Consider the following 11,420-nt stretch of genomic DNA (forward strand, 5'->3'; position numbering starts at 1 on the left):
TGTCCCTCATCTGTACATGAATCCTCCTGTATTTGACAAACGCAAATAAAAGAAAAGAACAATGACTTTATGAAAATGACGCATTTTCACACCAGACTGCTTTGGAATTTTTTATTTAATTAATTTGCATATTTTTGTTCCTGACATTTGAGCTAGTATTTTGCATTTTACACAGGTAGGAATAAGATGGGGGAAATATATTGGAAATTAAGTAGTAGAGCCAAACAACCTGCTCTAAATAATTAGATTCAAAGATTCAAGTGCTAACTAATTCTGTAAATGAAAACATTTCTCTGAGGATTTAAATAATGACATTATTTTTTATTCAGCATGTAGCGTTAGATCCAGCCTCAGCGCTTCTCTTCAAGGTAAACATTCTACTCCTGCTCGAGCGCAAGAAAAAAAGAATCCGTGGAACTGCATTTCCTGTTGTTACCATGGTAACATAACCATGGCAACACCAGCAGCATTTTCCAGGAGTGTTTATCTGTCTTTGGTGTGATGCCTGTCTCTCTCTGTGTCTGTCTCTTTCTTTCTCTTTTGCCTAATAGCTTCCAATTTCACTCTTTCTAGCGCATATCGTGACTCACAAGAGTTATTACATAGAAATTATAATCTCCGCTATTTTGTGCGCATTAAAATGTAAAAAAAAAACGTTCTCTCCCTTATTTTTCTCTTTACACATCATACGCTTTATTTTTTATTTGTCAAAATCATTTGCTTATACTTCCCTTGATATCAACGATATATTAAAGGAACATAACTTATTTAGAACGTAGTTGTTTTATTAATAGTTGCACTATTATTTTATCCCTAAGTCAGTCATTAGTATAAAATATCTTGCATCTGTCTCTCATTAATCATCAGCTCCATTATTGTTCTGTCTCACTGTCACCTTCCTCTTCCTCCTCTTCCTCTTCCTCCCCCTGCACAGCGCAGTGCCTCCTCTGGCCACACAGCGGCGCCAGTTTGCCGTCCGTGGTCACTCCCACTGGCTGAATGATCCTGTCCCTGAACGGGTAGAGGACACAAATGAAGATGGAGTAAAAAACAACAACTGTCCACTATAAGGGCGCTATATATTTTAATTGGACTACCTATCCACCACTACACCGTTTTGAAAAGAAAATCAGTGATGATTTTATATGAAGGAATAATCATACCGTGACAGCCTGTTGAATACATTTATGAGTTTGAGCGCCTCTGCCTCTTTCTCTTCTTCAGTCATCCCTTCCATTGGATCAGGCTGTTCCTCCTCCACCCGTCCCGTCACAGGGTTAATCCTGTCCTTGGCCTGTCTGTACTCCTCTGTGTCTGAGTCAGAGTCACTGGAGTACTGCTGTTGAGAAGGGCCATGGCCGTTCAAAAGACCCCGCGCTGCCAGCAGCCCCGCTGCATTACCGTAACCAGTGTACTTCACAAACCTGCTGACTGAGAGAGAAAGAGATCATGAATATCATATTGTTTAAATGTCACAGAAAGGTTTGCAGTTGGGCGAATTTTTGGTGAATTTTTGGGAAGGTGGCGCCATTTATAGGGGCGTTCCAAACAAAAGTGAACAACTGAGTCCCTTCACGCAGGCTACATGCCATGGTCACTTCAAGGAAGTAATGTAATCATTTATGCTCATGTTCTGCCCTCCGGAGTGGGTAGGGCATATAGGGATGCTCACTTCCGATGGAAATTTGCCCAATAATACAACAAAAAGTGTTAACCCCCCCAATACTTAAATACTCCATATAATAGCATGTTCATACCATGATGCATGAATATGATAATCATTCAGGTATATATCAAGTAAAGATGTCAATTCACTTTACATGGTTCAAAAGATGCATTTATGTACCATTTTCTTTACAGAGCACAAAAAGAAGCTCAGCTGCACATTGTTTGATATCCGTGTCGACATGGGTCATTAGTCGCACTAGTCTGCTTCTCAGTGTGTTCCCCTGTTCAGGCCTCAGCTCAACGTCTCTCAGGGGAGGCAGGATCTGCACAAAAATAGCACAGGATCAGGCTACTGGTACATGAGAATAAGAAGTATATGTTGTGCCAACCTTAATGTATCATGTTTATAAAGTTCTCTAAATGTAATACTTAACACGGAAATGGTGAAAATGTTTTTTAAAAGAATTTGGAGGTGAGTTTTGTACCTGCTGTCTGAGATAGTGCCTAGTTTCCCTGTGTGCTTTGCTGCTCTCCGTCAACAGGTTTAAGACTGGAGTCAACTTTTCCTTCGGCTTATGGCCCTGTATAATTCACATTTGAAGATGTAACAGTTATCATCAAATAAATTGTACAAATGCAAAATGTTTTATCTCCAGATAAACCTCTGTAATGTTAAAGGGATTTCAATGTATGGACAAAAAAAGATTTCTCAAAATATCTTTATGTTCCACATAAGAAAAAGTAATTGGTTTGGAATGACATGTTGGTGAGTAAATAATGGCATTATTTGAATTTTTGGGTGAGCTATCCCTTTAACATGGATATTTGGCATGTTTTGGAAACTGAACCCCAGTCTATGCATTCACTGGAAACCCCTAACCTTGGCATTACAAGTGCCATGTTTTTCATCTACACTACAGGAACCCTATACACTTCAGAGTGCTCTTTCTCACTCTGTCCAGTCTCTTCTCCATAAAGAGCAGTAAAGTGTGGACACAGTCCATGTTGACTCCACTGGACTCTTTTGAACCTTCGGATAGGCGAACGGATAGCAGAACATCCAGGCATTGCAGAGGGAGCGCTGAGAGCACATTTACTGTGTGTCTGTGGACATTCAGCACAAAAGAGTTATGAAGATCAATAGGATGAGACTTCTCAAGACTTCATCACACTGGTTTGATTCTCACTCTCACCCTTGCAGCTCCTCTTTTCTTTCCTCTCCCTCACAGTTCACGAGCAGACAGTGACGCAGGACTGCAGCTAGGTGACGATACAAAGCTGCAGCCTCCTGTGGCCAGAGAAGAACAACCCAAAATGTTGACTGTAAAATAAATTCCTTAACAGATGGGCCATCCTGTTATGGTGTACATTTTCATGCCCTCGTCGTATATGTCTTATTAGGTTGGAGAAAATAACTAAACTTTCAATCTTTTAAGATGAAAATCATATTAGTTTGGGTTTTCTTTTATGTACAATATCAATTACTATTCACTATTAAGTGAATAGAGGATGAATTCATTTTTTCTTTCATTTTTCAAATATATATAAAAATTCCTGTGTTCTTAACATTATCTTCCCTGTGAAGCCCCATACATGGCATGCAGAAATAAAACAGATATTATGGTCACAAATTAAGAATTTGTTTTTATGACAATAATTCTTGACCATGTTGTATTAATTTGTTCCCTTGTTTTAGTTAAAGCAACTTACTAATTCATTCCCTTATGTTATAAGTCAATGCCACATTGTACTAATTCATTCCCTCATTTTAATCTAGTTAAATCATGGTCACAAATTAAGAATATCTTATTTTTATCTTTCTATTTTATATCTTAATTTGGACATACTTCTTTTGTCACATACTTTTTTTGGCCTACTATATAGTACGGAAGTATGCAATTTCGGATGCAGCCAATCAGTGAGTATTAGCACTGGATTTGATGAATCATGTGAAGTTTTGTGCTAGTTGGTTTGTCTCATTCCATCCTGTTTGATAAAATTACAGAATCTGTATGTTCTGTAATATCAAAATTATAGAAAATAAAACTGCTGACCTAACTCCCAATCCCAACGATTTAGCTTTTTATGCCAATCTTGTTAATAATCCTGTATTTTTCTGGCCATTGTGTAAATAATAAAGTAAAATGTAGATTTTTATATATAGAAAATATAAAAAACAGCATTTACCTCATCTACTTCCTGTCTGTGCACATTATAGGTAATGTTGAATAAGATCTTCAGAATCTCAAGGGCACGTTGTGAAACCTCCTTACACACAGGGGGTGCTGTCAGGTCAGTCAGCACCTCATGCGTTTCACCCCAGCACACTTCTAAACACTGCTCCAGAGCTGCAGTCAGCATGGACACGCCGCGCTCCTGAGAGGAAGAGAAGGCACAGAATGAGCTATAATGAAATACCCACAGATATGAAACTCAAGTAAAAAAGGCAGTTTGTGTTCTCGTAACACTTTCTTTTATGTGGTCTGTGACTCTTAGGGCGTCTACAGTGATACTGCAGGGGCTCCAATGAGTCTTATAGTTTATCTCAGTTGCTTTGTTCAACTTCCACATCATCTTGTCACTTGTGCACATCATAAAAGCATTTTCTCATTCTTTCAAACAAATTCCAAATGCTTTGGTACATTCATGCAATTGATTATGTACAATTGTTTATGTCATGTTGATCAAAATATAGACCTATTATTTCTCTGTTGAATTGTCATACTCCTCAAAACAATTAGTTCCTTGCATAAGTCATTAAATGCAAAATGGTTGACTAGTTGTCATAAACTGTCAAACTTGTTTTCAATACATTTCTATTAGACTTTATTTGATAAATGTCCTGAATTGATTAATTGCGGAGGTGAATTTTGAATTTCACTAATGAAGGAAATAATAATGAATTGATAAATTGTAGGCCTATATAATCAATTGCATGAATTTACCAAAGCATTGGCAATTTGTTCAAAAGAATGAGAAATTGCTTTTATGATGTGCACAAGTGAATATAATGTGGAAGTTAAACAGTAGTTATGATAATTTCAGTAGTGATCTGAGAAATGGACCAAAGCAACTGTGATAGGCTAAATTAAGGATTCAGGAATTTTATACAAAATTTAACAGTGAGTCCCTGCTCCTCTCCACCAAGGGGCCATTGGCCTTAACAAGTTTGAAGACTCCTGCTTCATGGGCACACGTATGTATCGCCAATAATATCCATTCCATATTCCATACGTATCACTGAGTGTTACCTGGCGGAGCTCTATCCTAAGTTCAGGTCGTAAAGCAGTCAAGAGAAAGAGAAACCGCAGTTCATAAAATTGGCCACTTGGAGGTGATGAGGAATGTATACCCTCCTTAAGTCTCTCTGACAGGCCGCAGAGCAACCTGATGAAGAAAACAAAGCACAAAATAATGAATCAGACAGATTGAGTTTTAGCTAACAATATTGAATTATTTGATGTTACATGACATAAAATGAGCTATAGGCCTACTTCAGGGTGCTGGCTCTCTCCTGTGCTTTCGTGCTGTTGTAGATGACATTGCACAGAGCCTTTATTGCCTCTTTCCTCCAGATCTCTCCATCATCATGCCCCTCCTCGTCCTTTTCACCTCTGGCATCCCTCTTTCCTCTCATCAACACCCCACAGACCACATCTTTCCTTATGCTTTCTTCATGGTGGTCGTTTTGTGCTTCAACATCACAGTTAGATGTTAAATTCACAGGATTGAATTGCAAACATCCCTCACTGACCGAAGACTCAGCACAGGCTGCAGAGGCACAGGCTGAATCATCTGTCTCACTGTAACATGTTGGGCTTTGGGTATTGCTGTCATTATTTTCTGGGCGTGTCTCCGTCTCATTCTCAGGAGTGATGTCACTGTGGGAGGAGCCCCACTGAGCAGCCTCTTCTTCAGGCCAGGTAGGCAGGGTGGAGATGCCCCCGAGTCGAGCGAGAGTTAGAATTGCATAGTCTGTGATCAAGGGTGCCAAGGCCTTTCGGTCCCGTGAGATGATTCGCAGAGTTCGCAAACACACCCTCAAAACGTTCGGCTGCAGCCGCATGCGAATAAACAAGATCAGAGCTGCAGCAAGCCTCTGGAGGAGTCCAAAAAGAGAATGGTTGAAAGGTTTAAGTTATATACCCCTATTTCACAAACACAGCTTAAACCAGTGCCAGACTAAAATGCATGTTTGAGCTGTTTTAACTAAAAGCTATTTGCACTGGCTTATCTTAAAATGTGTCAGTGCCATTGTTTGGTCTCAAGATGCACACCAGTAGGCCTAATGTTTTTTTCTAAGGCATGTTTATAAACACTACTCAAATAACTTTTTTTTTTAAGTAAACTTTTAAGTAAACTTCAAACATAATTGATGTAAAAAACCTAAAGCTCAGCTAAAACATATGACTTCGTATTCGTAACCATCAAATGTGTAGCCTATAAAGGACTCCTATTATGCCCCTATTACATAGTTAAGCCGTTTTCGATTAAGCCCTTCCTTCCGAAAATACGAAATGTGCTATGATTGGTTAGCTGGCCAAGGGTGTTGTGATTGGCAGCGCTAAGCCGTGTTCGAGGAAATGTCATACCCCTTCATAACCGCGAGCTCTACCAAAGAACATATATTCTTCTATACTCTTTGGCTACTATCAGATTAACGATGGCGCCAATTTCAAAGTTATGACTTCATAACACCCGGGAAAAGTCTGTTGTAGTGCGACTCCAAACGAGACGTTTGTGGTAGTTCTTGAAATGGGAATTCTGTTAAATAAACATCTCCCTTTGTAGTGGACTTTGAGCTTTGTCACCTTCTAGATTTTTTATGCTCAAAAAGCTATAGCTACACTAAAGTTGAAAAAGTGAAAAAGCATAATAGAAAATGCGTTTCACTCCGCGTTGCATTTCGGGAAGCTTCGGTAATTTCTCGACTGTGCGACAGATAGTCGAGTGGTTATGACGCAATCGTTAGCCTATTTTTACAAAAACTGCTTCTACGGGGCCATAACGTAAGATACAAGGCAATGGAGCCTTTTATAAATTGTCGTGTTTCTTTAGAAATAAATAATGAACAAGTGGAGTCTTTAAACGCCTCAGATGTAAAGTTATTCGCTGTCAAAGTGACGCCAAAATGAATGGGAGTCAATTGAATGCTAAGAGCAGGTGATGGTCTGCTACAATGGCTACTTCAGTCGGGATACTTCAGTTTCCGGCTGATGGATTACCCCCTTGGGTTTTATAGACCAGGTTTAAAATGCAGCACTTCATTTTATAAAAAAAAAATCGGGGAGTCCCTGCTTTCTCTTCACCATGAGGCCCATTGGCATGAAAAAGCTTGAAGACTCCTGCTTTTATGGACAAGTAACAATTTTAATGTAAGGATCTGAAATTCATGTCTTTTTTAAAGATAGTTAAGACAAAAGTTTTAAAGAATGTTTTCTTAATTAGATTTTGTTTGATATTTTGAACAAAGTTTGAACATCTTTGAAAACCCCTTTTTTTAAAAGCTTTCAAGTTGGAAGGTTTATAAATATATTATAGAATGACAGAAAAATTAATTAATCGATTTTTTTTCTTTTACAATTTAATAAATTACGTAACTTCCTGTGAGCTGTGATCATCTTTATTTCAATTCTAAATCAATTGAAAGAATGAAAATCCTTCAATTCATGAACTTGAAGAAATGGGGTGTGTCTCAAATCAGCTCCCTATAGTTCAGTAGTCAGGGCACTTATCAGGAAGTCGGCCATTTTAAAGGCTGTCTCAATCACAAAATCCTACCAGTCAATCCAACGCAACAATTATTTAACTATATTTTAGCCTAAACATACATGCTATAGCTATACAGACATAATCCAGCTAACATCATTTATTTACGGCTGAAACATTGCATGAATTTAACAAGCAAAATATTTATCATAATGTATTTAAATAACATTAAAAAATTATGTCAGAAAGTTATCAGCTCTGCTGTTGTTCATAAAATACCAGTAGTGATGTTGTACAATGAGGACATTGTCACATCGCCGGAAATAGAGTCATCAGTGTCCCAATGTGTGAGCCAGAGTTCTTTGTCTGAATTCATGTTAATACTGATTCACGACCTAGGAAGCTATAGGAGCTGATTGAGATGCACCCATAGATGTGATTCTGGGTTGTTCATTTACTTTTGGCCATTTTGTATGAAAGAAGTTGTGCTTGACTCACCCTCCGCAGAACAAGTTCTGGATCCTCATTCTCATCAAAATCGGAGTCCGAGTCTGGTACATACTCTCTCACTTTATTCCTACGGAACTGAGTAGAGAAGAACAAACACAAGTACATTTACAAGAGAAAGTGGAGTTAGACAAACAGAAAAAAACAAGCTTTTGCAAGAACTGAGAGGTGACGGGAAGAATAAAGTCAATGACTGCCCTTCAAGCTCAAGATTCAGATTTTAAACATTGGCCTGCTTCTTAAGATATCAATGACAGAAGTTCATTGAAAACTATTAAAAGATTCTGTTAGAATCCATAAACAGAGGAGAGATTATAAAGGCTTTATTTTGTGAGCACAGGCATGATGAACAGAGGTAAATGGCTTTTATGAGTGTATGAGTACCAATAAATTATCTTTTTGACACACGGCACAATAATTGGTCCTCAGTAACAACAAAATAATGATCTCAAAAGAGTGAACAGGCCCTTCCAAACCCGACATTCTGGGAGCCGGCATGTACAGGTGCCCCAGGGTGAGATAGACGGCGAGTATATTAGTTTCAGATTATCCACCTCTCTCATTTTTCTTCCCCACAGACATCTCACTCCCTTCTTTATTATATCTAGCAAATACCTGCTCTTTTTCTTTATGTCATGTGAAAGATTTACCTCATCCAGCTCTCTTTGCTGTTCTCAGTTCATCCAAATGAGCATTGGGCAAAAAGTGAAAAATCATGATTAAAAAACATGTTTCTGAGTATCATATGCACTGAAAGAATGAGATGAGGATGAAGTGAGGGATAAAGATAAGTGAAGGTGGATGCGTGAGATTTACAGTATTAGCTGTGTTAATCCAAGCCATGTGTGTCATCAGATTGAGTACAGACGGATAAACAAGGAAAGACTTTAGAATTTACCTTTCTTCTCTCCCTTTCTTCCACATCAAAAAAGAAACATTGCGAGTACTGTGAAAAACAAATGGATTATTAAAAGGTGAAATATAAGAGAGACAATAGGATTTCAATGCTCTGCAAAGGCTAGAAACATTCAAACTTCGCTACATCACAGAAATTCTAAAATGACTGGATAAGTAATGAGAAACACCCTTCAGGTTTACCCTAGTTCTGTTGTCATGGAAACTGCTAATATCTGAGTGTTGTAGAAGTAGTAGAAGATTCTAACACTGTTTTTTTTTTTCTGCCAGCACAGCGATGATCATATTGAGCACAGAATTAATCTTATTAGATTTAATTACATTTTTGCATTTCAGCAAATTGTATTTACCTGAGCGTTGTAATCATCCAGATGGATTTGAACATTGTCCTGGTCACCTTGTTTGATAAACTGAATAATCTTCTCCACGTCTACAGGCATTCTTAATAATAATCAACCAACATATGACATATGTAAAGATAATTTACATGAAGAGAATATCTAAAACAGTACTGATACAATCTTATATGATGTTTAGAGATGCATTCATATTCCTGCACTTACCCTCAGTGGTTTTAAAAAAGTGTGATGGTTTCCCTGCAAACAACTCGTTTTAGTGTTTGTATGTGCCTGTCTTCATGGGTTCTGTAATCTGACAGGCCTCAGATTTAGCTTTGAGTTTTCCTAAACTAATCCCACCCATCCTCTCTCACTCATTCACAACACATGCTCATAAATCTATTTCTGCCTCCATGATTGTGCATTTGGCCCTGTCTTTTGAAGAAGGTTTGCTGTTTTGGATTTCCTTTCTTTGTTAATAATATAATTTATTGCAATAGTTATCCTCAGAACAGCAGCGCTAATTAGTGAGAAAGCCAATAGAGCCAGACAATAGGGAGAAGAAAAAGCTTGAGCAGCTATGCTGGCATTCAGACAGCAGTGAGAAAAAGACAGGGTTGGAGAGAGAAAAAAGAGAGAGGGAGATGAAAGCAGTACAGGTTTATATAAAGCTTAATAGGAGTAATTAAACAAAGTGGGTGTCAGAAAGAGAAAGGCTGGGGTAAGCTGATGGGGTAATTTTTTGTACTGATTGAAGGTGAATAATTGAGGCTAGTTGTTTAGATAGAGCTCACTGATGGACCCTCATAAAAAGCAGGTATACATAAGAACAGAGAGACAGGACAAAAACGGAGAGAGAGAGAAAATAACACCAGTACTGGTGGGCTGGGGAAACACATTAATTCTTGACAAGACACAAACAATCAACCTGGCCAGACAGAAAGAGTTTATTTTTTATTTGGTTTCTTTCGTAATCTGTGAAATTTCCTCAGAAGGAGAATGCACAGATCTGGATGGCTCCTGTTGTCGTTGTGTGCCGGCTCTCTGGTGACCCACAGTGGTGCGCTCGGGAATCGCAAGCTGTGCGGGATTCAGCTCGTGGAGGCGCTTCTGCTTGTCTGTGGTGAAAAGGGCCTCTTCTACCAACCTGGCAGGCGTGTCAGAGAACACAATTTCAGTATGTTTTGCTACACAACCCAAAGAAAAAAAATTTTTTGGTAAATGTTTTGGAAAGTTTTAGTGCACATTGACTTCAATTGTATAAAAAAACCTGATACATTTATTAAAGTATCTTCTTTATGCTCCACAGAAGAAAAGAAAGTCAAATAGGTTGAGTAAATGTGAGTAAATGATTGCATAATGTTCATTTTTTGGGGTAAAATATCCCTTTAAGTCGCAAATAGCCTACAGTTTGAAATTAATAGGATAAACTTATGATATAGGCTATTATTAAACCGTTAGAATACCTTGTAAAAAAATAAAAGGCAGCCTTTCAGGTGTAAGATTGTGTACGATTGTGACAGTATCCAATTATGAATTCCTTGTAACCCTATTATTGGAAATTCATTCAGGTCACACTTTCTATCTAGCCTATATATGTTGTGTAGAACAAATAAAGCTATTATTTATTCATTTGTTTATTTTTCCTTCTAATTTAATACTAGTTTTCATGCTATGCCTGTCTGTGTAGACTGTTTTTGAATCCAGGCATCATGTTGAGGAACAGCGCCCCCTTCCTGCGGCAGACTGCAGTGGCTGCTCAGAGTGGAGAGAGAGGCACTGCCAGAAGCAGTGTTGCAAAGAGAGGCATTGTAGAGCAGTGCTGCCATTTCTACTGTGACTATTATGATGACCTAGAGAATTACTGTAACATATAGATAATCTGATGCATGATAACTTCACCTAAGTAATGACAGGAACTTTTCATTATTTGAGTACTGTCTGTCTGCAGGTTTGGGATATGGTTGGCCCAGGCTATATATGGATGGTGTGCAGCGAATGAAGGATCACTTTAAATGTTACACAATGGCCTTGTTTTCAATTAAAAAGTTTGCAAATATTAAAAATCGAAACTTTTTTGTTGTTGGCTGGCTCAAATGGCACAATACAAATTATTCAGGCAGTTAATTACATTAAAATATGAATTATTGTATTATTGTAGCTCAAACAGTAAAAGCAGGGCAAGGGTCATGCATGGGTTTGATTCCCTGGAATTGCATGGACTGATAAAAATGCTGTGGATATGTGTAGGTTAAGTAGCCTATTATTGAAGTCTGGCCCTGG

The 11,420-nt window shown here is 38.2% G+C and overlaps 2 protein-coding genes across 2 annotated transcripts; one reads left to right on the forward strand and one right to left on the reverse strand.

Annotated features, from left to right (window-relative positions):
* Positions 1-83: 83 nt before the first annotated feature.
* LOC307008149 (chaperone Ric-8A) lies at positions 84-9,777 on the reverse strand. Its single transcript, XM_079630778.1, has 14 exons — positions 9,363-9,777; positions 9,150-9,240; positions 8,783-8,830; positions 8,535-8,552; positions 7,876-7,962; positions 5,163-5,767; positions 4,920-5,055; positions 3,856-4,044; positions 2,862-2,956; positions 2,622-2,772; positions 2,154-2,249; positions 1,847-1,991; positions 1,164-1,431; positions 84-1,011 (listed from the first exon to the last, which is right to left on the reverse strand). The coding sequence occupies exons 2-14, from the start codon at positions 9,237-9,239 to the stop codon at positions 873-875; spliced, it is 2,067 nt and encodes a 688-aa protein (XP_079486904.1). The 5' UTR covers position 9,240; positions 9,363-9,777; the 3' UTR covers positions 84-872.
* A 270-nt stretch (positions 9,778-10,047) lies between these two features.
* Positions 10,048-11,101, forward strand: LOC307010085 (insulin). The gene is made up of 3 exons (XM_079634468.1): positions 10,048-10,314; positions 10,661-10,680; positions 10,802-11,101. The coding sequence occupies exons 1-3, from the start codon at positions 10,137-10,139 to the stop codon at positions 11,012-11,014; spliced, it is 411 nt and encodes a 136-aa protein (XP_079490594.1). The 5' UTR covers positions 10,048-10,136; the 3' UTR covers positions 11,015-11,101.
* Positions 11,102-11,420: the final 319 nt, after the last annotated feature.

Source organism: Phoxinus phoxinus, assembly GCF_949152265.1.
Source record: "Phoxinus phoxinus genome assembly, chromosome: 1".
NCBI lineage: Eukaryota > Metazoa > Chordata > Actinopteri > Cypriniformes > Leuciscidae > Phoxinus > Phoxinus phoxinus.

What these genes read in the sequence shown, in the direction of transcription:
- LOC307008149 (XM_079630778.1), bottom strand. Translation starts at nt 9,239, where the DNA reads ATGCCTGTAGACGTGGAGAAGATTATTCAGTTTATCAAACAAGGTGAC. An exon ending in AGAAAAGAGGAGCTGCAAGG is followed by an intron (nt 2,773 to 2,861) that starts GTGAGAGTGAGA and finishes GAATGTCCACAG; the next exon opens with ACACACAGTAAATGTGCTCT. An exon ending in GTATTCAACAGGCTGTCACG is followed by an intron (nt 1,012 to 1,163) that starts GTATGATTATTC and finishes CTACCCGTTCAG; the next exon opens with GGACAGGATCATTCAGCCAG.
- LOC307010085 (XM_079634468.1), top strand. Translation starts at nt 10,137, where the DNA reads ATGCACAGATCTGGATGGCTCCTGTTGTCGTTGTGTGCCGGCTCTCTG. An exon ending in TGTCAGAGAACACAATTTCA is followed by an intron (nt 10,315 to 10,660) that starts GTATGTTTTGCT and finishes CGATTGTGACAG; the next exon opens with TATCCAATTATGAATTCCTT. An exon ending in TATCCAATTATGAATTCCTT is followed by an intron (nt 10,681 to 10,801) that starts GTAACCCTATTA and finishes ATTTAATACTAG; the next exon opens with TTTTCATGCTATGCCTGTCT.